General features: G+C 45.6%; 1 protein-coding gene across 1 annotated transcript in view; it reads right to left on the bottom strand.

Moving 5' to 3' along the window:
• Positions 1-4,397: 4,397 nt before the first annotated feature.
• The window catches only part of LOC148443035 (solute carrier family 15 member 1-like), a 79,781-nt gene continuing 59,778 nt past the window's right edge, over positions 4,398-24,400 (bottom strand). Inside the window, exons 22-26 of the mRNA XM_088463340.1 lie at positions 22,496-22,603; positions 15,629-15,725; positions 6,961-7,104; positions 5,531-5,638; positions 4,398-4,598 (exon numbers count right to left, since the gene is read on the bottom strand). Of these exons, the coding sequence (XP_088319466.1) occupies positions 4,398-4,598; positions 5,531-5,638; positions 6,961-7,104; positions 15,629-15,725; positions 22,496-22,603 (658 nt within the window). The remainder of the gene's footprint in view (positions 4,599-5,530; positions 5,639-6,960; positions 7,105-15,628; positions 15,726-22,495; positions 22,604-24,400) is intronic.

Genomic DNA, 24,400 nt, shown 5'->3' with positions numbered 1-24,400 from the left:
CAAAAGTATTCCCTCTATGTACTAATATTAACTCACAGATGCAGTGGTAGGTAGAACTTTGGAGGGGTCTTCCACATTTTTGATAGACTCGTCCTGAGAATCTGACAGGCACACAGTATCATTTTCCAGAGCCGGACAGAGGTTGCAAGAGAGGTATTATAAGATCCCTCTCTTGCAAGAATGCCTCCATACGCCAAAAAATCAAAGGGGCCAAACTCTGAAGAGCTTTGCTTTTTAGAGTTTGGTTCATAGGGGTCAAACCATATTCCCCATTGATAATAATGGAGGCTGCAGTCTTCAGTGCTAATTAGCCTTTTGCAGGAGATTTCTGTGAAATCTCTTGCATTAGGCTAGTACATTGCAACAATACATAAAATTATGAAGAAACATGGATGTGGCTAGGCAGCTAAGCAGGGCAGACAAACCTTCACAGAGGTCCTAGTCCAGATCTAACATTTGGCTGCTAATCCAGGTCATTAAACCCACTTAGCATTCCTTTGTGCACTCACTGCAGCTCCTCGGAGCCTGCTGCTCCCGACTCGGGCCTAGTGACAGTGCCGGAGCAACGCCCTTGAATGGCGGTCACCGCGAAGTACCACCCAGCATTTACCGTTGTTGTCAACTTAAACCAGTTTATATTAGACCTCACCTTGTCTAACATTTTAGATTTGTCATGTACACTCCCTCCTACTTTCGGAGCCATTTCTTACTTACTTGACTGTACTTATTCATGTATGACATGCCTTATCATCTGGTTGCTTTCCATCTTCCCTTTTCCATATCTTACCCTTTTACTTGGCTTATTTATAAGTTTGTGCCATACTCCCTGCAGAAAGAGTTGCCCTGGTGACATGTTTTCTTTCCCCTATTGACCCTGCCCTATAAAAGGAAAGGGTAATTTTCTTTTCACTATAACTCTCCCAACACCAGCGTTCCCGCTAGGCTGTTTTGGCAGGGCACTGCGCCCTGTCCGATTTCAAAAGAGCAGAATGTACCCTGCGCCTTTTGGCGGCGCCCTGCTAAAACAGCCTGCGGGTGCCGTCCCCACCCGCAGGCTGCAGTGTCCTGCGGGTGGGGAAAATCGCGGTGTAGCGATCACCACTGGTGAATAGATGCCAGGCTATTCACAGAGAGAAGGGAGAGCTTGGGGGCAGTCCAGCATGTCTGTAAGTGCCGGGCACACCCCCATGAGTGATGTCAAGACTACAACCCGACACTCATACTTATCCGACACTGCCCCCTTATCTATCATTAGTTCAACTGCCATGAAACTGATGATTTTATCTCTCAATGTTAATGGCCTCAACTATCCAACCAAACGGGCTATGGCCATCCAGTACTTTTCCCAACGTAAGCCTGACATCATTATGTTACAGGAAACCCATCTTAAAGCTTCACACCCCTCTTTAGCATGCTAACAATAACCTCATATATACTATTTTTCTATGTCGGCTAAACCGAGGGCTAAAGCTATCAAAATGATTAGTGGAGTGTTATCTATCCTTCAGCACGGGCGTTACACTCGATACTCACCACCTCATGACCTTTATACACGCATAGATTATATTTTTGTAGATCGCTCTGCCACTCAAACACTACTCGGGGCTCAGACCCTCCCCATCTCTTGGACCAACCATTCAGCAATAGAATTAGAACTTGCCACCTCTCCAGCTCCCACTCCAGCCTATAGTTGACATCTCATCAAATTCTGCTCCTAAAACCCTCCAAAATTACTGACCTTTCTAAAGCCTTAATGGACTATTATACGACTAATGCTACACCTGACATAACCCCATCCGCTCTCCGGGAAGCCCATAAAGCTACTCTTTTTTTTTATTAGCTTATCGGCCGCCCAGAAGAAAGCTGAGAGCGCAAGACTCTTGCAGTCTGCCTAAACTCACCACAGCCCAACTAACATCCCTCAACGCCTCTATCACAGAGGAAGAAATTATTGAGGCAATTAAACAACTTCGCCGCTCTGCGGCTCCAGGCCCAGATGGATTTATGGCCCTATATAATATAAATTTGCAGAACTCCTCCTTCCTATGCGTAACTTTTGAATTCTCTGTTCGAGGGCAACTCGCTTAGGAATGCCACTATTAGGCCCAATATTGTTATTCCTAAAACTGATTGCGACCAAATAGGTTTGAGTAACTATAAGCCAGTATCACTTTTAAACATTGATATTAAACTTTTCGCTAAGATACTTGCCAACTGCTTGGCACCCATTCTATCACCTCTAACCCATCCAAATCAAGTGGGTTTTATCCCTAGCCGACAGGTTGCTGATAATACCAGGCAGCTTAATAATCTTATCCATCTTGCGCAGGAAAAATCTCTGTCCACCTGGTAGTGGCTCTCAATGCTGAAAAGGCCTTCAACAGGGTCGCGTGGCCATTTGATTATTTGGGATTTATGGGACCTATTTTTAAAGGTATTCAATTGCTATATCGTAACCCTTCTGTCTCAGTGTTAGTGAACTCTACGGACCCCTTTTTCATAAAGAATCGTACTTGCCAAGGCTGCCCCCCACTCTCTTCTATTTGCTCTTATGATGGAGTCACTTGCAGCTAGTTTAAGACTTAATGCTAACATTTCAGGTATTACTGTAGGTTATACAGATCATGAGATTGCATTGTATGTCAATGATGTGGATTTGGCATACAATGTTAAAAATCCCCGATTTGCATATCCCAATCAAATTTTGGTTTGGATCGGCAAATCGGGGAAATCCAGCATGTTGGATTTCACTAATCCATCCATCACAGATGTATAGGGCCCATTACATATTTAGGTTAAAGAAAAAGAAACTAGTCCATAAAGTCCAGCTTTTCACAAAGTTATAATTGCATGGAATTGATCAGTGAAAAGTAAAAGGTAAAACAAAAAATAACTCAAATAAAATGCAATCATGTGCATCAATCAAGAGTTTTCTTGTAAATCATGCCTCAGAATGTGTAGTTTGCAGCTCTAAACTTGTTATAACCATTCTCCTCAATGTTTCTTATGAGAGGACTATTTGTAGCTAACGAGCAATATTTTACAGCAAGTTGCGCGAATGCCCTATATTTACACTGCCATAGAATAGGCAAATTATTCCTGTAAATCAGATTAGCTGTTTTTATCAATTTTAAAGAAATACAAAACCAAAACTGAATTCAAACCAAAACACTTGAAGGTGGTTTAACCATAACATTTGCCAAAACAAAAATACAGGGGTCCGCACACATCTCTAGTTTACTTACCTGATTACCCATTGCTGACCTAACTTGTTCCGGATGATACTTTTGCCTGCTGTCTGTTCTGATCACCTGTTACCAACCAATCCTTCTGATCACCCCTCTGTTCTCAGAATCCTGATCTTTGTATTCTGACCTGGAACCCATGCTACACATGACAAATCTTTGTCTGATGCTGACTATATCTGTGTCTCATTATTTCATAGATGTTAATGATCCCTAATTTCCAAGACAGCCTCAGCTGTTAAGGATTTGTCTATAATAGGTATTGTAACTGCATATATATTACAGTATAATTACTGTCAATTATTGTTATTTAATGCAAGTGAAAAATTAATTCAATATACAGTAAATATTTAAATTACCAAAACTAATTAATATATTCATCTTCATTAAAAGTCATAATGGCATGACCAGCCAAAAAATTTTTGTGTCTAGAAAAGGTGGAGCTTGCCAATTGGGAGTAGCTTTATATATTGGATAAATTTGGCCATGGTTAAGTAAATTCAGGGCATTATTGAGCAGATTAAGAGGTGTGGATGTTTTCTTTTTCCTTGTGTGATGTTGAGCGATATGTAATTGTAGCAATGGCATTAGATACACTTGCCTCACTAGCAAATATCTCTGGAAAATATTTTCAAATATCGCCAACTTTAGTACAGCACAATTATGAATTTTCAGAGAGAAAGGTTTATGGTGTTGTAACAAAAAAAATGCATCTGTGTATTTTATGACCGCAGTTCTAAAGTATTGCTATTGAAATTTTGGGCATTATTCCAAAATCTGGCATATTCTTGATAAAGTATTTTTCATTTAAATGGTTCTAACAAATGGTGTAAAAATTACTGCAACTCAAAAAAATATATTAAAATGGGAGTGAAAAATAGAAAGATAAAAATACAACAAATATTTTTATTTGTCCTTTGCGTAAAAATCTAAAACGATCAACATAATGTTATTTTATGCTGTTAATGAAAGCAATTTAGTTGAAATCTTCAAAGGTGGATTCTTTTCCTTTACTCGTTTGGTACTTCACCCGATTTCCACCTGTTATCCATGGTATAAACAAAGCTTGTCCTGTGGTTCTCTCTGGTCGTTGGCCAAGTCCTGAAGGACTTGTGTGCAATATTTACATAGTCTAACAAGGACACAGTCCTGTTACATTTTGGTTTGTGAGTATGGTCCATCTTTAATTTCCAAACACATAGCCTCTATTTCCTTCTCTTTCTTTCTCTTCCCATCAGAATCAAACTGGGCCTCAATCTCTGCAGGATCGATGTAGGTGTAAAAATAGGCCATGATCGCAAAGATAATGCAAACAGCCACTAGGAGAGCAGCAAAGAGTGTGTACTCCGCCCACTGGGAAAACATCCAGAATAAATAATTATGATTAAACAGTACAGTACACACAGATTACCAGTTCTAGTAATGACAACAAATGAGAATTTGTCCTGTAATGTCATCGAAGCTTTGTAAATGCAACATACTGTTTTTTTAAATGAATATAAGACCTAAAATATGCACAAATATATACAATACATACATATTTTAAATCAAATGCCCTGTTGTAGCAGAACACCATTTGGCCACTACTCTTCCGGTAGAGGCCAAATGGTAGCAAGACTACCATTAAGCAGTAAAGGCAGTAGAGGGTCAGTGGTAACATTATACCATATTTCTGGCACCAACATCAGCATTTGTTTAGGACAGTCCTGTTTTTTTAGGCTTAAAATCTTCAAGAAAGCTTATTTTACTACAATTCACGCTTTTTGTGAATCTGGATTGACCGCAATTATGTAAAAGTCTTCTGTATTCAGTTTGGAAAACAAGATAGAAAGCATTACTGTAATAGGGCTGTTAAAAAAGTCTTGCCTTAAAGATGGTTTAATGGTTAACATTACTTCCTCACACAGCACTGAGGTCTTGGGTTCGACTCCCACCATGGCCCTAACTTTGTTGAGTTTGTATATTCTCCCCATGTTTGCATGGGTTTCCTCCGGGTAGTCTGGTTTCCTCCCACAATCCAAAAATATGCTGGTGGATTAATTGGCTCCTGTCAAAAAATTAACCCTAATGTGGTAGGGAATATAGATTGTAAGCCCCACTGGGAAAGGGATTGATGTGAATATATAAATATTCTCTGTCAAGTGCTGTGAAATATGTGTGCACTATATAAATAACTAATAATAATAATAATGCCTATTTATTTGCCTAAATAATATCTTTGTGTCTAATGCATAAAGTGTTTGACTGTATTCTTTGTACATCAGTCATAAAGAAATATTTCTTACCTGTTTACTAAGACCAGAAGCTCCAGCTACAATAAGGACAATGATATTACCTACAGCCACTGTTAGCAGCCATCCGGCCTGAAGTACAGATTTCATGTTGGATGGGGCCTGTCAGAAAGCCAAATGATAAATATTGTTATATATAGTCACAAATGATCTGCTCCACTGGAAAGATGCACGAGAGGGGATTTATTTATGGCTAAAGGAAGAGTTTGGGACATTGAGACATTGTTTAGTAAACTTTACACTTTTCTTTGTATCAGGCAGGTGTGCCTTGCACAAGCAAAATGTGTCCCACCGTAGGATAAGGCCTGATCTACGCCAGCTCAAAGTAGATTCAATATTCAACAATTGGCTGTGCAACTAAGGGATCCAATAAAAATGTCCGCACTCTATCTCTTTATCCTATTTCAATCATTTTACTCCTGCAATATTATTCTTGTTTTTGCACTGCTCTATCAAAGTATACCAGTGCACCTGCTCCATAATTTGTAAGGAATGTATTTGACTTTTTACATACAGAAAAACATGTCAAAATACAGAAAAAAAACTAAATGCCAGAAAGGTATCAGCATAGATAAAAGCATAGGCGTGCACACAGCTGGTGCTGAGTGCACCCAGACAAACCCTATCCCTGGTGCCCAGAGCTTCATGGTGACCCTCTGGTGATTTTTTCCAATAGTGCAGTCACAGTGGTACGTAGATGAAGGGGGGAGTACCTGGAAGAGTGGGGCACACTGTCTGAATTTCTACACTGCTCGTCCACTAAGCGAGCTCTTAAAGTATACCCAATAAAACCATGTGGATATAAATTCAGAGTATTGGTCCAGGGCTGAAAGGGTAACGTCTTCCATATCCATCTATAGGTTGATGCGTCTAAGCCACTCCTGGATAGACGGGTAGCTGGGTGATTTCCAATGCAGGGGATCACTGCCTTGGCTTCATTGCTTCTTGTATTTGATTGGAATGGGTGTGAAATTAATGAGCCAAAATTGATAATCCGTGGGACTATCTGAACCATAGAGTTTTTCGGAAATGGAGAAATATGTTCCCAAAAGGTGTAGATCTCAGCACATGACCACCAGATGTGGAACGGGGTACTAGGATGGGATCCACTACAAGACTCGTCCAATCTCAATCTCGGCCCACGTCTGCCCCACACAAACTCCTGAAGGACGTGATTGAGGTTCTATTAGACTACATTGTATTGATGGATTTCCCATGTGTTGCTTTTAGCTTGGTCCCTTCCCCCATTTTTCTTTTCTGTACCCCTAACATTGTATACTTTAAAAAAAAATCTTATTCATAAAAAAAAATGATAGAAACTGATTGGTTGCTATGGGAAACTACTCCACTTGTCCACTTCTACACTCTTTTCACTGCTTGTTACATCAACCCCAATGTATAATTTTGCTGCTATTACTACACACCTGAGAGTATGAGAATTCCAGTCCTGTAACTGAGAAGACAACTTCCCCAACGGTCATGAGGAAATACTGAGGAATCTGAAGAGCCATGTGAATGGTGTTGGCTTTAATATCCTCAATGTACTCGACAGACATGTTATTTGCGCACTAGGTGAGGAGAAGACATAGACAAGGTTATTTATATAGGTGTCAGGCAATACAGTTTGACACTATTATACCTGAGTTTTGAGATGTTTTGAACAGGGTATATTTCACTATAAAATAACAGAAATTATAAGTTGCTCACTGAGGGTTGTAAAATAGGGCATATTCCAGTTTGAGTGAGTATATAGACTGCAGGTTTGGATATTAGTATATTGGCTGACCAGTTTGGATAGTGGGGCTGATTCAGACCCGCTCGCAAGTGCATTGCGCTCGCAAGCGGGTCGATGGTGGCCCAGTGCGCATGCACGGCGTGTGCACTGCGTGTGCGCGAGCCCCGGATCGAGTGCAAAAAGCGCTCGCTCTGGGACTCACTACAAAAGGGGCGGCTGTAGATATTGATGACAGCTCGCCCCATTTTGTAGGCGTGGCGGGGGGGTGGCTTCACAAACGGAGGCGTTCCCATGCGAACGGCTGCCGTTTGTGGGCGGCCCCACTGACATCACCAGTGATGTTATATAGGTGTTAGGCAATACAGTTTTACACTTTTAAACCTGAATTTTGAGATGTTTTGAACAGGGTATTTCTACTTCAGGGTCCATAGGGTATCCACAGGATAGCTTGGGGTATAGGTGATGGCGGCAGAATTCCGGGCACCACAGAGTTAAAAATTCTCCATTCTCCCAGGATGCACTGGGGTCCCTCTCCTATACCCCGCCCCGGAGCCTCAGGCACTCAGTTTTCGTCGGTGCCCGGCCAGAGTCGGATGCACTGTACAGACGGGAGTCTTTTAAGGCCCCTGAAGTTTTTCTTCACAGCTGTGGCTGCACACTAAAATGAGTGTACAGCATGGACAGTCAGTACTGACGTCCATGCCATCACTCCTACACCCCGCTGGTACCAGAACGCCGGTACTGATCCGGGGATCCTGGTGGGTGACTGGGGTCACAGCTAGCAGTGACCCCGGTTACCCAGACTGTGGCCGGATTTACGGGCTTCAGGTAAGCGGCGGGGTCCCGCGGCTGGTTCCCGCCGAACAGCACAGTCCTAAGTCCCCAAGCAAGGGACTCCCTGGGGACTGGCTGCAGCGTGGAGCCAGGCCACAGAAACCTGCACTTCCACTACCCCCTGGGACAGCAGGCCAGACGAGAATCAGAAAACGTCCAGCGTCCAGGGGGTTAAATGCATGCCTGGGGAGCGCGCCTTCCCTGCTCAGCAGCCGGTGCCGGTCTGGCATCTGCAAGCGCTCCTCCCCCAGGCCAGCCTCCTTTCTACTCCTCAGCGGCCATTTTCTCTGAACTTGGCAAGCACTGCTGGACGCTGAAAGCGGCGGCATCGTGGTCTGGGTCCACCTGCATACCTCTCCTCCGTTGCAAGGTCAGAGTATGAAGCGCTGTTTCCTACCAGGCTGATGTCTGTGTAGTTGATGAAGCGCTGATAGTGCAGGGTTTTTATTCTGCATTGTATGTGACTTAACGCTAGTGCTGTTGTCTGTAACTTTAACTTTCTACTGTCAGCCATTTTAACTATCCCTGTCTTCTCTGCTAAAGCCCTTGTGGTGCGGTGTTGCAAGGGGTTATTGCCTCACTATACAATTATTTGTTGGTGTGGTGTGTCACATACAGCTCCGGTTCACTCATCATGTCTGACAGTGAGCATGATTTTTCTCTTCAGCCAAAGTGTACTATATGCCTCGTACCACTGGTGGAGGGTGATGGCAACTCTGAGGGGTTATGTAAGGCGTGTCTTAGACAGGCACGGCCGATTTCTGTCACTGCACCTGTGCAGGAGCCGCCCTGGGCTTGTTTTGCTAAGGCACTTACAACCCTAGTGGGCCAGCTAGCGACACCCCCTGTGTTTCCCCAGATGGGGTTTTCACAGCAGTCTATGGTGTCGTCCCCTATAGAGGGGTTCCCCAGACAGTTAGTAGTACCCCAGAGTCTCCCGATCTCGCCCCCTCAGGTCACCCAAGAACCTGCGTGGGTTAGTTCATTGTCCACCTCGGTACAACACCTAACAGACGTTTTACAGGGGGAGCCATCATTGCGGCCGCACAAGCGACAGCTGCAACCTCAGACTGATCAGTGTGATCAGGATGGTGTGACGTCTGATGTTGGAGAGCTGCTTGACCTTTCGGACCAAGAGACTTTCCGTAATAAAGAGACAGAGTCTTAAGTCTAAGGTCTATATACTGGGCCTTATACGTGCGGTCCGCACGGCCTTGGTTATTGAGGATGACATACCTCCCGTAGCCAAATCAAAATATGCCTTTTTCAAGGATATCAAAGGTGATGCTACGGTGTTTCCCCTACCTGGTCAGCTAGTGGATCATTTAGAGGAGGTGTGGAAAATGCCAGGTAAACGTTATCAGCCCCAAAGGCGTTTGGCAGTGGCATATCCCTTTGCGGAAAATTATTTCTCCAAATGGGAAACCCCGCCACAAGTGGATTCTCATGTCACACGTCTGGTGAAGAGTGCTACATTGCCAATGCCCTCCATGTCCTCCTTAAAGGATCCCACGGATCGCAAGGTTGAAATATGTCTCAAATCCATGTATTCCCTTGCAGGAGGTGTATCCAGACCGGCTATGGCCGTGTGCTGGGTGGCTAGAGCAATGGAACATTGGGCTGATAGAGGCGTCTCTGGACCCAGACTCGTCACCTGATCAGGTGGAGTTGGTGGGTAACCTATGGGCTTCAAGGATCTCCTCGGCAGCAGTGGCAGCCCGTTGCACCCTGTGGTTGCGGTCTTGGAAGGCGGATGCTGATTCCAAGAAAGGTTTGGAGGGTTTACCCTTTAATGGAGAAGTCCTTTTTGGCCCTGATCTGGACAAAATCGTGGCTACTCTGGCGGCAGCTAAGTCTGCATGCTTGCCATCGGCTACAGTCCCATCAAGGTTGGGTTCTTCGTCCTTTCGGCCCTACAGAACCCAGAATAAGTCCAGGGTGCAGTCCTTTCCGAGGAGGACTGCCGCCAAGAAACCTACAAAGCCTAAGAAGCAGGCTTGGAGTACCAGACGTCCTACTCCCAAGTCCGATGACAAACCTTCAGCCTGACGGGACGGGCCTCTCTTTACGGGACCCCAAAGTGAGAGGCCGGCTTCTGCAATTCGCCCAAAACTGGTGTCTGACCACTTCAGACATGTGGGTAAGAGAAGTGGTTTCTCAAGGGTATGCCCTCTCCTTCCGCAGGAGGCCTCTCAGCCGTTTTTTCACCACGGGTCTTCAGTCCAATCAGGACAAGGCCGGGGAATTCAAGAAGGCATTGCGCTCTATGCTCCAGGCTGGGGTCATAGTGCCAGTTCCTTTGTCTCAGAGGGGATTGGGGTATTACTCCAATCTTTTTCTGGTACAGAAACCCAATGGGTCCTACCGGCCAATCCTCAACCTCATATCTCTCAACAAGTTTTTGAGGGTCCTCGGTTCAGGATGGAGACTCTGCATACCATCATTTTAGCGATGGAGCCTGGGGATTTCATGGTGCCGCTAGATATTCAGGACGCTTACCTGCATATCTCTATTATCTCAGCGCACCAGCGCTTCCTCAGGTTTGCAGTGGTCGAGGACCACTTCCAGTTTCAGGCCCTGCCCTTTGGTCTGGCCACAGCGCCTCGTGTGTTCACCAAAGTTATGGCAGTCATGGCAGCTCACCTGCGGATGCAGGGGGTTCGCCTATTACCCTATCTGGACGATCTCCTGTTGTTGGCGGAGTCTACAGAGATACTTCAGCGCCATCTGCAACTGACAGTCTCGGTATTGCAGACTCACGGCTGGGTGATAAATTGGAAGAAGTCCTGCCTGGTACCATCGCAGAGGATGTTCCATCTAGGAGCTCTGTTGGATTCCCAACATCAGAGGATCTTTGTGACAGAGGAAAAGATCTCTGCGTTACAGGCAAAAGTACGCTTTTGCCTGCGGAGTCGCCGGGTGTCTATTCACTCGGCGATGAGGTTACTGGGATCCATGGTGTCAATGTTCGACATGGTGGAGTTTGCCCAGTTCCACTCGAGACCTCTGCAGAGGCTGATCCTCTCCAGATGGAATGGGTTGCCCCAACGGATAAAGACACAGATTATGGTGCTTTCCCCGGAGGTACGGCTGTCTCTGGCCTGGTGGCTATAGACTGCTCACCTTTTGGATTGCAGACTGGGTCCTTCTGACGATGGATGCCAGTCTCCGAGGCTGGGGAGCGGTGATTGGTCCACACTTCTTCCAAAGAAGGTGGACACTAGTAGAAGCTGCGCTTCCAATAAACATATTGAAACTGTGGGCAGTGTTCAAGGCTCTCCAGCAAGCAAGACAGGTCCTGCAAGGAAGACCCATGCAGGTACAGTCAGACAATGCCACCACGGTGGCTTACATAAACCGCCAAGGAGGGACCCGCAGTCAGGCGGCTCTGACAGAGGTGTCCCGCATTCTAGTCTGGGCGGAAAGACATCTCACCGCAATATCGTCAGTGTTCATACCAGGAGTCCTCAACCGGGAAGCAGACTTTCTCAGCCATCAAGACGTGCATCCAGGAGAGTGGTCTCTTCACCAGGAGGTGTTTCAGCCACTGGTGAACAGGTGGGGCCTTCCAGAGATAGATCTCATGGCCTCCCGACACAACAACAATCTGCCGGTGTTCAGGTCAAGAACAAGAGATGCAAAGTCTTGTCTAGTGGACGCCCTGCCGGTCAGGTGGACCTTCCAGAATGCGTACCTCTTCCCTCCGTTCTCCCTTCCTTGAGTGGTATGGAAATTCAAGCAAGAAGGCTGCACGCTCCTACTGATTGCTCCAGCGTGGCCCAGATGGCACTGGTACTCGGACCTTCGGAGTCCCTCACTCCGATGTTGTTGCCTCAACGTCAGGACCTGCTATCTCAGGGTCCTTGTCTTCATCCGGACCTGGGTCGGCTGTCTTTGATGGCATGGCTATTGAGACTGCCCTCTTGAGGTCCAGAGGTTTTTCTGGCTCGGTGGTCAACACCATGATATGAGCTCAGAAACCTTCATCTGCCAGCATCTACCATCGAGTATGGCGTGCTTTCTTTTAGTGGTGTCGCCCTAGAGGTTATGCTCCTCAGGTGTTCAGATTGTCCAGGGTACTGGCTTTCCCACAGGCGGGCTTAGATCAGGGTCTTCGCCTTGCTTCTCTGAAGGTGCAGGTATCTGCCCTATCAGTGTGGTTTCATCGTAGGATTGCTATGCTTCCTGATGTCCGCACCTTTATACAAGGGGTGCTACACATTCAGCCTCCCTTTGTTCCACCTGTGGCGCCTTGGGACCGGGCTGTGGTCTTAAGGGCTCTTCAGGGGCCGCCATTTGAACCTCTGGGCTCAGTGAATTTGAAATGGCTAACCATTAAGACTATTCCTTCTGGTCATTGCTTCGGCCAGAAGGGTCACAGAATTGGGGGCTCTCTCATGTAGGCCTCCATTTCTAATTTTTCATAGAAACAGGGCTGTGCGTCGCACTCGTCCTGGTTTTCTTCCGAAGGTGGTATCTAGTTTCCATATCAACGAGGAAATTATTGTACCGTCCTTTAATTCACCGGACCTTTCGGCTGGTGAGGCCACCTTGGATGTGGTGCGGGCTTTAAAAATTTATATTGACCACACTAGACTCTTTGTTTGTCCTTTATGGCTTCCACAAGAAAGGTTGGCCTGCCACTAAACAAACATTAACCTGGCTATTTCTGAAGCTTATGTTCATGAAGGCCTTCCTGTTCCATCTTCTGTTAAGGCTCATTCCACTAGGTCTGTGGGTCCTTCGTGGCCAACTCGACGTGGCGCCTCAGCGGTTCAGCTTTGCAAGGCAGCCATGTGGTCATCTGTCCATACGTTTGTACGGTATTATGCATTTGATACCTACGCCTCTCAGGATGCTTCCTTCGGGCGACGGATTCTCCTTTCAGCACAGGAAAAGAAATACTGCTTTGGGACATCCCCAAGGTATCCTGTGGATACCCTATGGACCCTGAAGTAGAAAATAAGAGATATGGTAAGAACTTACCCTTGTTATCTCTATTTCTACAAAGTCCATAGGGTTCCATAGGACTCCCGCCCTGTCGCACCTGTACTGCAGATGGGCTTTGCTCTGATCACCGGTTTTTCCGTCTCCCTCTGGTGAGAATGTGATTTCTTGTGTGTTCCAGACTTTCTTCTCTCTCTTTTCTCCTCCTCCGGCCTATGGCTTGTGACGTAACTGAGTACCTGAGGCTCGGGGGCGGGGTATAGGAGAGGGACCCTAGTGCATCCTGGGAGGATGGAGAATTTTTAACTCTGTGGTGCCCGGATGTCTGCCGCCATCACTTATACCCCAAGGTATCCTGTGGAACCCGATGGACTTCGTAGAAATAGAGATAACAAGGGTAAGTTCTTACCATATCTCTTATTATTTCACTATAACAGAACAGAAATTATAAGTTGCTCACTGAGGGTTGTAAAATAGGGCATATTTCAGTTTGAGTGAGTATATAGACTGCCAGTTTGGATATTAGTATATTGGCTGGCCAGTTTGGATATGGGGCCTGATTCAGACCCGCTTGCGAGCGCATAGAGCTCGCAAGCGGGTCGACGGCCGGGCAGTGCGCATGCGCGGCGTGTGCACTGCACGTGCACGAGCCCCATAGCGAGTGAATGTTTACTCACTGCGGGACTCACTACAAGACGGGGCGGCTGTCGATTGTAATTGACAGCTCGCCCCGTTTTGTAGGCGCTCCGGGGGAGTGGCTGGACAAACGGAGGCGTTCCTGAAGGAACGCCTGCCGTTTGTGGTTGGCCCTACTGACATCACCAGTGATGTCAGTAATGAACTTCCTGCTCTATTAGAGCAAGAAGTTCACTGGGGCTTGCAGTGGACGAGACCCTACCACAAGGGTCTCGTCGCAAGCCCGATTGTCGCAACCATCGCCAGGCCGCCCGCTAAAGCTGTTGGTGGTCGCCCACAGCTTAGCGAGCGGCCTGGAGGCTGGTGGAAAAAAAAAACGGCCCGCCCTTATTCAGAGCGAGCGCTCCCAAATAGAGAGCGCCTCTGAATCAGGGCCATAGTCTTGTCTGTCACCATTCCTTTTATAAAAGTTTTTCTAGAAGTTTAAATCTCCAATTATTTTTAAACCTTCCATTTTGAGTGGACCATGACAAAATCATACTTTAGGAAGTCTCTTAATTGAATGTATTTTCATACTGCCCATGTTTGATTTATAGACGTGAAAGTAAATGAAAACATTTATTTTTTGGAAATGTTCTTTGCTATTCTCCTCTTAGCTATTTTCATGGAACCATTTTAACTGCAAAAAAATATTCCCTTTTATTTTGTGATGTACAATATTTTTATTGATACCACATATATGCACGAGTTACCGTGTTTGGTTTTACTGCAGTTTTTGGCATTTCGGTGTATGTTTTTGGGCCAAACAAAAGCTGAGTGAATCAACCAACTGTGTGTTTCTGCAAAGTAAAGCTGGGTACACACTAAATGACGTGTGTACCCAGCGATGTGACACACGGCCCCCCTGCCGACGGGCTAACATATCAGGCGGTCCATACACACTGGGCGATCCGGTACACGATATGCCAGCCCCCGACGCATAACGCTGCATGGAATCGTAAGCCATATCACCTGATTGGACTGCATGTACAAAAGATCAGGCGATGCAGCTGATGACCAAACGGGAGTGCGCAATGCACGATATAGTGCATACACACTGGACGTTTTTAATAATTTGTCGCTCTGATACGTTAACAAAATCGTCTAGTGTGTAGACATAAGTCACCCTAGTAGTCATTTGACTGTTTGTTTTGAGAATCAACTCAATTGAGTTACCTAAGTCAGTGGCTCAATGAATGGTTAACAATTTTGTATTCCCAACACTTGCAATTGTATTTTAGATAAATCTGTGATGTTTGCACCACGGAATAGTCATGTGTTTTTACATTGTGTTACGTCTTATGAGTGACATTTTTTAAAATGTATGTACCTTGATGTACTTTTTCATTTATTAAATATACATTAGAGTTAATGAGTTTTACATAAGATCCACAACCTTGTTTGATTTGCATTAGATGTACTGATACCCCTTAAGCAGTTATCGCTCTTTTTGGATTGGGCACTTTACTTATTTTTGGAGGCCACCACCCTCCGTATCAACTGCTGCTATTGGGCTATCCTTTCAATTTTCCATTCCCTTACACTCTATATCCAGCACCACTGGGGTATAAGTTCTCTTTTAGCTTGCTATAGAGGGGTGAAAGAGAATTTGATCTACACAATAACTTGAGGTAATATATCACGCTGCTTAGTAATACATAATCATATATATATATTAATGTCTAATGTTAGCTTTATTTGCCCTTTAAGGGGAGCTGTCATCTACATAAAATGGAAGTAGCTATTTTGGTTTTTAAACCACTGTTTTTAAGAATGCAGCCTTTCAGTTTACTAGCAATGAGTGACATTAGTGAAACACTATATTATGTACGCAAATAAATAAAATAATTCATAGTATAGCCAGTCTGAAGTGACTTTATTTAGAGATGTAAGCTACTAACCTCGTTAATGATTATGGTGTAAGAGCTTCCAAAACCAAATCTTATTGACTGTTCAGAACAGCTCTTCTCACTCTCAGTAATACCTTTTATTAGTTTTCTATATAAAAAAAATGGATAAAAAAACAGGTGGTTATTTAAAATGCTAAAGCTGGGTATACACTTTCTGTATTGTACGATATATCATTTCGATGCAGATCGAAACGATATATAGCGTACACATTGTATAGTGTGAACACCCAGTCCATTGTTTCCGGCCATCGTGATCTTCCCATCTACTGTACTGCATGGCTGATAGGATGATGCAATGAACAACGTGCTATGGTTACATGCTGCATGTAACGATACATCACGCCGTCATACAGCGGATTGTGCAGTGTGTATGGCACATGATATATCTTTACATTGGTCGCCGCATCGCTGGGTTGCACCGTTATATGGTGTGTGTGTACCCAGCTTAACAATCTCTGCATAGGGTGTTATGCATAGTGCAGTCATGTCCATTATAAATACTGGACATAACACAAATAATTTTATACTTCCTGTCTAAAACATAAACTGGTATTCGGATGGTTCATACATAGACTATAGATTTGTTCTTGTAACTAAAAATGTCTACTTAACTGGATAATTTCCAAAAATGTCCCCAAATTAAAAAAATAAATAAAATGTATTAACAAATTATGTAGATAATAGTTGTTTAATCCCAATTCAGTATATTTTTAACATCTATGCAGATTTGTTAATTAAATTATACTGAATCATGGTCCCTACAAAACTACATTACTTATATCCACTGCCGTCTGACCTTTGTTGGCGGCAATGCGGGCACAAAGTTACCTTCTAATGAATATGATGCCTGCACATCTTGGAATTGTGGGATATGGTCCTGGCCTTTATAAGTAGAATTAGTATTACACCGCCTAAGGATCCGTTGCATGTCCTGCTTTGTAAACCTCTTTACAAAGGTGGTCTCAAATTCACATGTAAACTTTTCAGATGCATACATAACACACAGGGGCATATTTAAAATGGGTGCAGGGTGTGCGGGGCACACGGGCCCCTGGGTCCAGGGGGAGCCCGCACCGCACACCCTGCACCCATATTATACTTACCTCTCCGGAGTCTCATGTCGGCGCCGGTGTCAGTGCTGTAAAAAACGTCTGGAAAATGCCCACCGTGGCCATTTTCCCATCATTTGCGCATGCACAGTACAGGGAAAATGGTCACCGTGGCCAGTGTCCCGGTGACCTGCGCATGCGCTATAGACTCTGGACACACTCTAGTGCCCAGTCTCTATAAGTGCGGCACTGGCTGCGCACCGCTCACGGAGAGGAGGGGGCCTGTGACGGATACTGCACACGGGCCCCCTCCTCTCTAGAAATGTCCCTGATAACACAGCTATGCTCCTAATTACTACTTTGAAAGTCATAGTTGGAACCAGCATTTGGAGGGCATGCTGGTTCTTATAGTGCTAATTGGAGGTCCCAGGGGTGACTCCCAGATAAGCTGGCTTTCAATTTGGATGTATTTCTGTATGTGCCTTTATCATGAGGCCTTACAATAGACACCTATAGTGGGTACTGTTATCAAGCAATGTAAGGACCAACAGTTATCAGTGAAGCTGTGCAGTTTGCCTGGTGGCTTACCATGTACTTGCAAATGCATGCAACAAATATATCTGAATTTCTATTACCATATACTGTAGTTTTCAAGTATTGTTGCAGGTACAATTTAGTGTGCTGGGGGACACCCCACTTTCCTGTTTTTCTTTTTGTTTAGTATGAGCATGCACCTGAAGAGTATTGCCAAATTGATTTGAGCAGCCTCCACTTTGTTATCTAAACTACTTCTTGCAGAACAATCAATAGCAGGGGGTGGGCATTCCTGAGGATCGCCCATCACTGCTATGGTGTAGCCCGGGATGCAGGGCCGGATTTACCATTAGGCAATCTAGGCGACCGCCTAGGGCCCGTTGGGTCCCAAGGGGCCCGTGATCGGGCCCCCCAAAATCCTGCAGCACTGTGTTGCTGCTAGACACACAGGCAATATAGCAGCAGCAATGTTCCTTTTCCAGCTGCCCACCTCAATCAGCTCCACTCCTGTGATGTGTGCAGTGTGAGCTACTGCAGTTACAGCGAGTGCAGCCAGTCTCCTCCAACCCCTCCCCAGCAGTGTAATGCCAGCCTCCTACCCACAGCATGTGCTTATCTAGACAGCCCCCTCCAACCAACCTCCCCTGTCGCCTGCGCTGCTGTAGCTCCCCCCCCCAGGCTATGGCCAGTAACCCCCCCAGTCACAGTGATAGCACCTCCACCCCGCAGTCTAGCCAGCTCCCTCTGGCAGCAAGCGCGGACCTAGGCAGCCCAGTCCAACCAACTTCCCCCATAGCTATGGACAGTAAGTAGTGCCCCCCATAGTCACATCAATAGCAGCTTCCCCCCCGGCAGTCTTCCCCCCCTCGCAGTGTGGCCATCTACCCCAGGTAGCATGCGCTGATCCTGGCAGCCCCATCCAATCAGCCTCCCTTACACTACGCTGCTATGGTCAGTGTAACCCCCCCTGCCCTTCCCTGACTGATTTCCCCCCCAACTGGGCTCCATGAGGTGATTACTGTGAACAATGGTCTTCTACTTATGAAGACTACAGGACCCAGCACAGATAGAAAGATGGCACTCTGGGTAAGTTTAACGGAAAAAAATATTCAAATACTATTTGTATATTCACTAGCTTTTATGTAGGTATTTAGTTTCTTGTCTGATCCTCCACTTTCAGTTTTCTCCCTGTTATTCCCTTTTTTCTTCTGTCTCATCATGTTCTTCCTCTCTTTCCTCCCGTCCCCTCTGTCCGTCCCCATTTCCTCCTATTTCCCTCTGTCCGTCCCCCTTTCCTCCCATCCACCTCTATTCGTCCCCCTTTCTTCCCGTATCTCCCTATTTCCCCCCTTTCCTCCTGTCTCCCTCTTTGTCCCCCTCTCCCATGTATATAACTGTGTGTGTGCGTGTGTGGGTATATATATATATATATATATATATATGATGTGAGAATATAATATGATGTGTGTATCTTGCTCCAGTGACACCTACTATAATATATGCACAGGATTGTTTATTGGAGGGGGGCCCCAAACCAGTATCTTGCCTAGGGCCCCGTCAGGTCTAATTCCAACTCTGCTGGAAGGGGGGGGGGGCACGGGCACGGCCGCAGGGAGCTCAGACCATAGGTAATCTGATACAGTACAACGGATGCATCCACGACAGGCAAAAGGAGACTTTCCCTTGATCTACAGTACATCAAAAGAGCAGACAAAATACTATTTGTGCAAAGATCAGCATGATTGTAATTTCATATTAAATGCTAAAAAACTGTTTTAGAGGAGAATGAGTCGGAAATTCTCAGTTACGTATTCAAACATTTCTAACTAATGAAAGTCCTATTTTGTGGAATCTATTTCCCATCACTGGTCATTGACTATATTTACTAACGTAATAACAACAATGGTCCTGATTCTTTGTAGCACATAATGAGGTTGCAATTCTGTCCATTTTCTACGATCGGAACTCCCATGCACACATCTGCTGGTATTCTGAGTTGGATCCATCTATGAGACCACAATGTCCTCAACCCTCTACTCATGAGAGCAGCTGTCATCATCATCAACATTTGTACCAGTCCCATCTTTGGTGCAGGAGATCCAACTGAAATAGGATGGATCTTTGCATTCACACAGCTCAAATTAGGAGGTAACTGTGTACATGCCAACAGCAGATTTGTTCTGCTGCAATTGCCCTGTTACTGCCCCATTGCTAACCAGTAACACCCATTCAGCTGAAAGTGACATGTAACTGAATTGATCATAAGAACTATAAGATGCGTATGCAGCACGTGATGTGCTAAAGGTCTCATGATGTGTCTGCATTGGAAAAATATGTGTAACTCAGTATCAGGCCCAATATATACTGCAGCCAGTGGTGGATCCAAAGGGGGGACACACAGGCATGTGCCCCCCCCCTGTCGTTTAGGAGCCATACAGCTACTCTGATTGATGATGTGGGCACCTGCCTGCGCTGGTAGAAGGGGGCTGCTGGGGAGTGGGGACATGGAAGGGGATGTTGGGGTTGGCTGGGGAGTGGAGACATAAAAGGCTGGGCCTGCTAGGATATAGGGAACAGAAGGAGGGCTGCTGAGGAGTGGGGACATCAAAGGCTGAGGAGTGGGGACATAGAAGGGGGCTGGCTGGGGAGTGGGGACAGAAGGGGGCTGGCTTGGGAGTGGGGATATAGAAGGGGGCTGCTGGGGAGTGGGGACCTAAAAGGCTGGGGATGGCTGGATAGTGGGGACATAGGAAGGGGCTACTGGGGAGTGGGGACATAAAAGGCTAGGGCTGGCTGGAGAGTGGGGACATAGAAGGGGCTGCTGGGGAGTGGGGACATAGAAGGAGGGCTGCTGGGGCCGGCTCTGGATACAGAGGGGGACGCTGCTGGGGCTGGCTCTGGACACAGAAGGGGGGTTGCTGGGGCAGGGGACACAGAAGAAGGGCTGGCTGGGGACAAAGAAGGTGTGTGGCTGGGGCTGCTGGGGAAACTAAAGGAGAGCTGGCTGGGCATATAGAAGGGAGGCTACTTGGGCTAACTCTGGACACAGAAGTGGGCTGGGGACATAGAAGGGGTGCTGCTGGGGCTGGCTCTGGACACAAAAGGGGTTGCTGCAGACTTCGAAGGGTTGCTCCTGGGGACAGAAGGGGGGCTGCTGGGACTGTCTGGGGACACAAAAGGGGGGCTGCTGGGGATGGAGACACAAGGGGAGCTGCTGGTGCTGGCTCTGAACACAAGGGGAGCTGCTGGGGGTGGAAACAAGGGGACTGCTGGAGCTGAGGACACAGAAGGAGGCCTGGCTGGGGACACAGAATGGGGGCTGCTGGCATTGGGGACACAGAAGGGGAACTGCTGGGGATGGAGACACAGAAGTGGGGCAGCTGGAGCTGGGGACAGAGAGGGGGGCTGGCTGCAGGGCTGAAGTTGCAGGAGGGGGGGGGGGGCAGCCCTACATTTATTACACTTATAACACAATTGGAGCAGCCAAGCAGCTTTGTCTCCCCTAGCTCCCCTCTTCCTCAGCAGTGTGAAGTCAGGGCAGGCTGTTGTGAGCGATACTGCAGGGGCTTTGGTATGAAGGTAAGTAGCTTGCTGGGGCTGCCTGTGGCGATGTGAAGTGAATATTGAAGGGATTAGGGTGCTGTGATGTGGTGAGTAATGAAGGAAGGTGGGTGTGTGTGCTGTGATATGATGAAGGGGGAGAGTGCATTGAAGTGCTGTGAGAGGAGAACATTGAAGCGTAGGAGAAGGGAAGGGGTGCTGTGTCCAGACCTGCCTACTGACTTTCACCCTGTCACCCACATCATCTGCACAACATACACTACCAGACCTGTCCTTGCACACTTACCCTGTCACCAGACCTGTCCCGCACACTCAGCCTGTCACTTACCATACCCATCTCCGCATACTCTCCCTGTCATCCACCAGACCTGTATCCAAAGACTCTCTGACCCTGCCAAACACCAGACCTGTGCCGTCCACCGCTTCTGCTACTGACAGGTTAGGTCAGTCATCTGTGAGTGGACTGGAATGTATTATATTTTGTTTCCTGTGGGGGGTACTATGTGTGTTTTATTCCTGTGGGTGCAATTTTTTTTTCCTATGGGGGCAAATATGTTTTTATTTTTTCCTGTGAGGAGCAACGTGTTTGTTTTTTTCCCTGTGGAAGCCAATGTTTGTTTTTCAATACTAAAAATAGTAAAAGTATTAGTTATGGATATAGTTGTATGGAGGTGCTCAAAAATGTCTCACACAGGGTGCTAGTGAGTGGGAACTGCTGTGAGGTGGACACTGGATGGGGCGAGGGGGTGCTGTGAGGTGTTTGGCAAAGGGGCTGGGGGTGCTGTGTGGTGTGGTGGGGAGTGGAGTGCTGTAAGGTGTCAGTGCAGGGTGCAGTGCTGTGTGGTGGACAATAAAAGGGACAGTGAGTGGTCTGAGGTGGACACTGGGTGCTGTTAGGGGGGCAGTAAGAGAGACAATGAGTGAGCTGAGGGTTCAGTATTATTTGGAAGGAACTGGCAGTGAGACAGCTGTGGAGGGGCAATCAGGGATATATGCAGGTAGGACTAGTTGAGACAGCTATGAAAGGGGCAATCAGAGATAAGCAAGGGTAATGAGACAACATTGGAGGGGGCAATTAGAGTGATATGGAGGGAGGGGGCAATGAGGTGGCTATGGAGGGAGCAGTAATATAGATATGGGCAGGGAGAGAGCAATGAGAGAGATCCATGCATTCTAATGCTTTATATTAACAGTTGCAGATTCAGGGGGAGGGATCTAAATTATTTGACACTTTTAAACACATGTATTTATTCCCTCTCTTTTCCAGACAGGTCTGAAACTTTACAAGACTTAGACAACTACCAACAGAGCTCAGACCACCAGACAGCAGGTAGGACATAAATTGTTTTGTCCCTGGTTATTGCATGTATTCCATGCCCTCAGCGTGATGAAAACAAGGACGTGGCTTATGGGTATCGCATTCCCTGTGAGGCCACGCCCCTTGCTATGTGGACACACCCACTTTTCCAGGAACGTGCATGCCTTCGGCGCTGGCAACACACCACCTGCCACACACCTTCCCCTATCTTGATGCCCCCTGTCAGTTTGTTCTGGATCCGCCCCTGACTGCAGCAGATGCATTTCACTCCCTTTCCTTGTTACTTATCCCACATTAGCACTGTAAGACATTATTATATATAATAAAATAGAAACAAAATGTAACGTGTATGTGAATATCAGTCATTACATAAAACTTATACTCTACAGCACTTACATTCCTAAAGTTACCATAGTATAATTGGAAATGCTGAATGGCGGAACTTCTCCAATATGATTGTTGGCCACTGTCATATTTATCGTTTCGTTGAGATTATTAACAAACCTAGAAAAATGCAAAACTTATTTGTAACAATTCTTAGAAATGTTTAAGCATTTTCTTACATAGAGAATCATTCTAGAAAAGTAAAATGTGCTTCACAATGTCATATATATGTTGTTCATTATACAATGTGATGTATATTACTAGTGTTTAGGTAGGATGTAAAAATGGTCTTTTGCACCATTCTTGCAATTGGTCATTTAATCTGGCACTTGACTGCAATGGAAAAATACCCATTAGCTCAATAATAAATCCTACAAATTTTCAAAATATTTTATGGGATCTCTTCAATAAGCCATCCTCACAGAGGCCATACAAGAACAGGCAGACTTTCTGTTCTAGCGGGATGTAGTTATTACACCTACAGCCGGGATGCCGGCTGTTGAAATCCGGGCGCCAGAATCCCGACCTGGGACAGAACACCGGCGCCAGAATCCTGATGCCAGTTCAGATGCCGAGGCCGGAATTCTGACAGTCGGCACCCCGAACGTAAGTATAGCGGGGGGGGGGTTAGGAGTTAGGGTTAGGCTTAGGCACCACTGGAGGGGGTGGGGGGGTTAGGGATATACACTAAGGAGGGAGGGTCAGTACTAAGGGGGGAGGGTTAGGTTTAGGCACTAACAGGGAGGGTTAGGAAGAAGGGGGGGAAGGTTACCATTAGGATGCAGGAACAGAGGGTTAGGAAGAGAAGGTGGGAGGGTTACCATACTCACGGAGCCCCAGTCAGGATACTGAGCATCGGGATGCTGCTGACGGTCTTTTGACAGCTGGCATCCCGACTGTATTCATTTAGTATGTGGACCCAACTTTCTTTTTGTAAGACATTGCTTTATAATACCCACAAAGTTCCCTGCCCCCCCACAACCACTACTGGCTTTCTCTTAACATGTCTTCGTTAAGTCAAGAAACTTACTATAATTTTTATTTTACCCAACTACTCAAAATATTTTTTGTTCAGTTATTTTGTATGTGTTCTATACCAAACACCAATGTATTTACCACCCTTTGACAACTTATTATACTTTGTTATGTTGCTTTAAATTTAAAATAAAGAATTTAAAAAATTGTCTTTTCTTTCAATAATGACATTATATGTATTATGTGATTGTGATAAAACTAGTGAAACTTACATATTTACAGAAGTACTGCAAATGCATTTTGAAAGATTTCTTCAGGCAATACAGACTGACCTCTGCATATGAGCCAAAAGAGATTCATTTGTTTTATCATAATATCTCTTACAGTATTTTTGTTACATAGCCCTTTTTACGTACATTGACTCCTTTGAGCTGCGTGGTAGCTCATTCTTGGGAGGTAGTTTCACTTAACAATGGAAAGTGCAAATGTATTGCCTATTTAAACTTGTCTGTTATACACTACCAAGAAATTGGTGCATTTTTTTTGTGAATTGCAAATTGAATATTAAAGATTGCGAATTTCTACAAAAGTGTGAAAAAAATGTCAGTGTTGATCTTAAACAGTGGTACTCTAGTTATGTGCCAAGATAGCCGGTATGGCAAAGGCAGCCCAGATTACACATGCAACTTTTGCAAATTGACTAGAATTAACTTGTAAAAGTGTATTCTGCAATAAGAGTAGTACTAGACCAAGCTAATTGATAAACACAGGAGGTCCATGTGCACACAGAGGACAGTGCAAGGTGTGCCAATATATTTATACATTTTTATTTTTTGTTTTTCAAGCAGGCAAAATACACAACTGTATTACTTTGCCTGCAGAACACAAATACCGGACCCTGAGATTTGTAGATGAGCTAGGACAATCCGCTAACCCCAAATT

This window comes from Taudactylus pleione, unplaced genomic scaffold (assembly GCF_031769625.1).
Source record: "Taudactylus pleione unplaced genomic scaffold, aTauple2 ptg001346l, whole genome shotgun sequence".
Taxonomy (NCBI): domain Eukaryota; kingdom Metazoa; phylum Chordata; class Amphibia; order Anura; family Myobatrachidae; genus Taudactylus; species Taudactylus pleione.
This window is presented reverse-complemented; position numbering and strand designations above follow the sequence as displayed.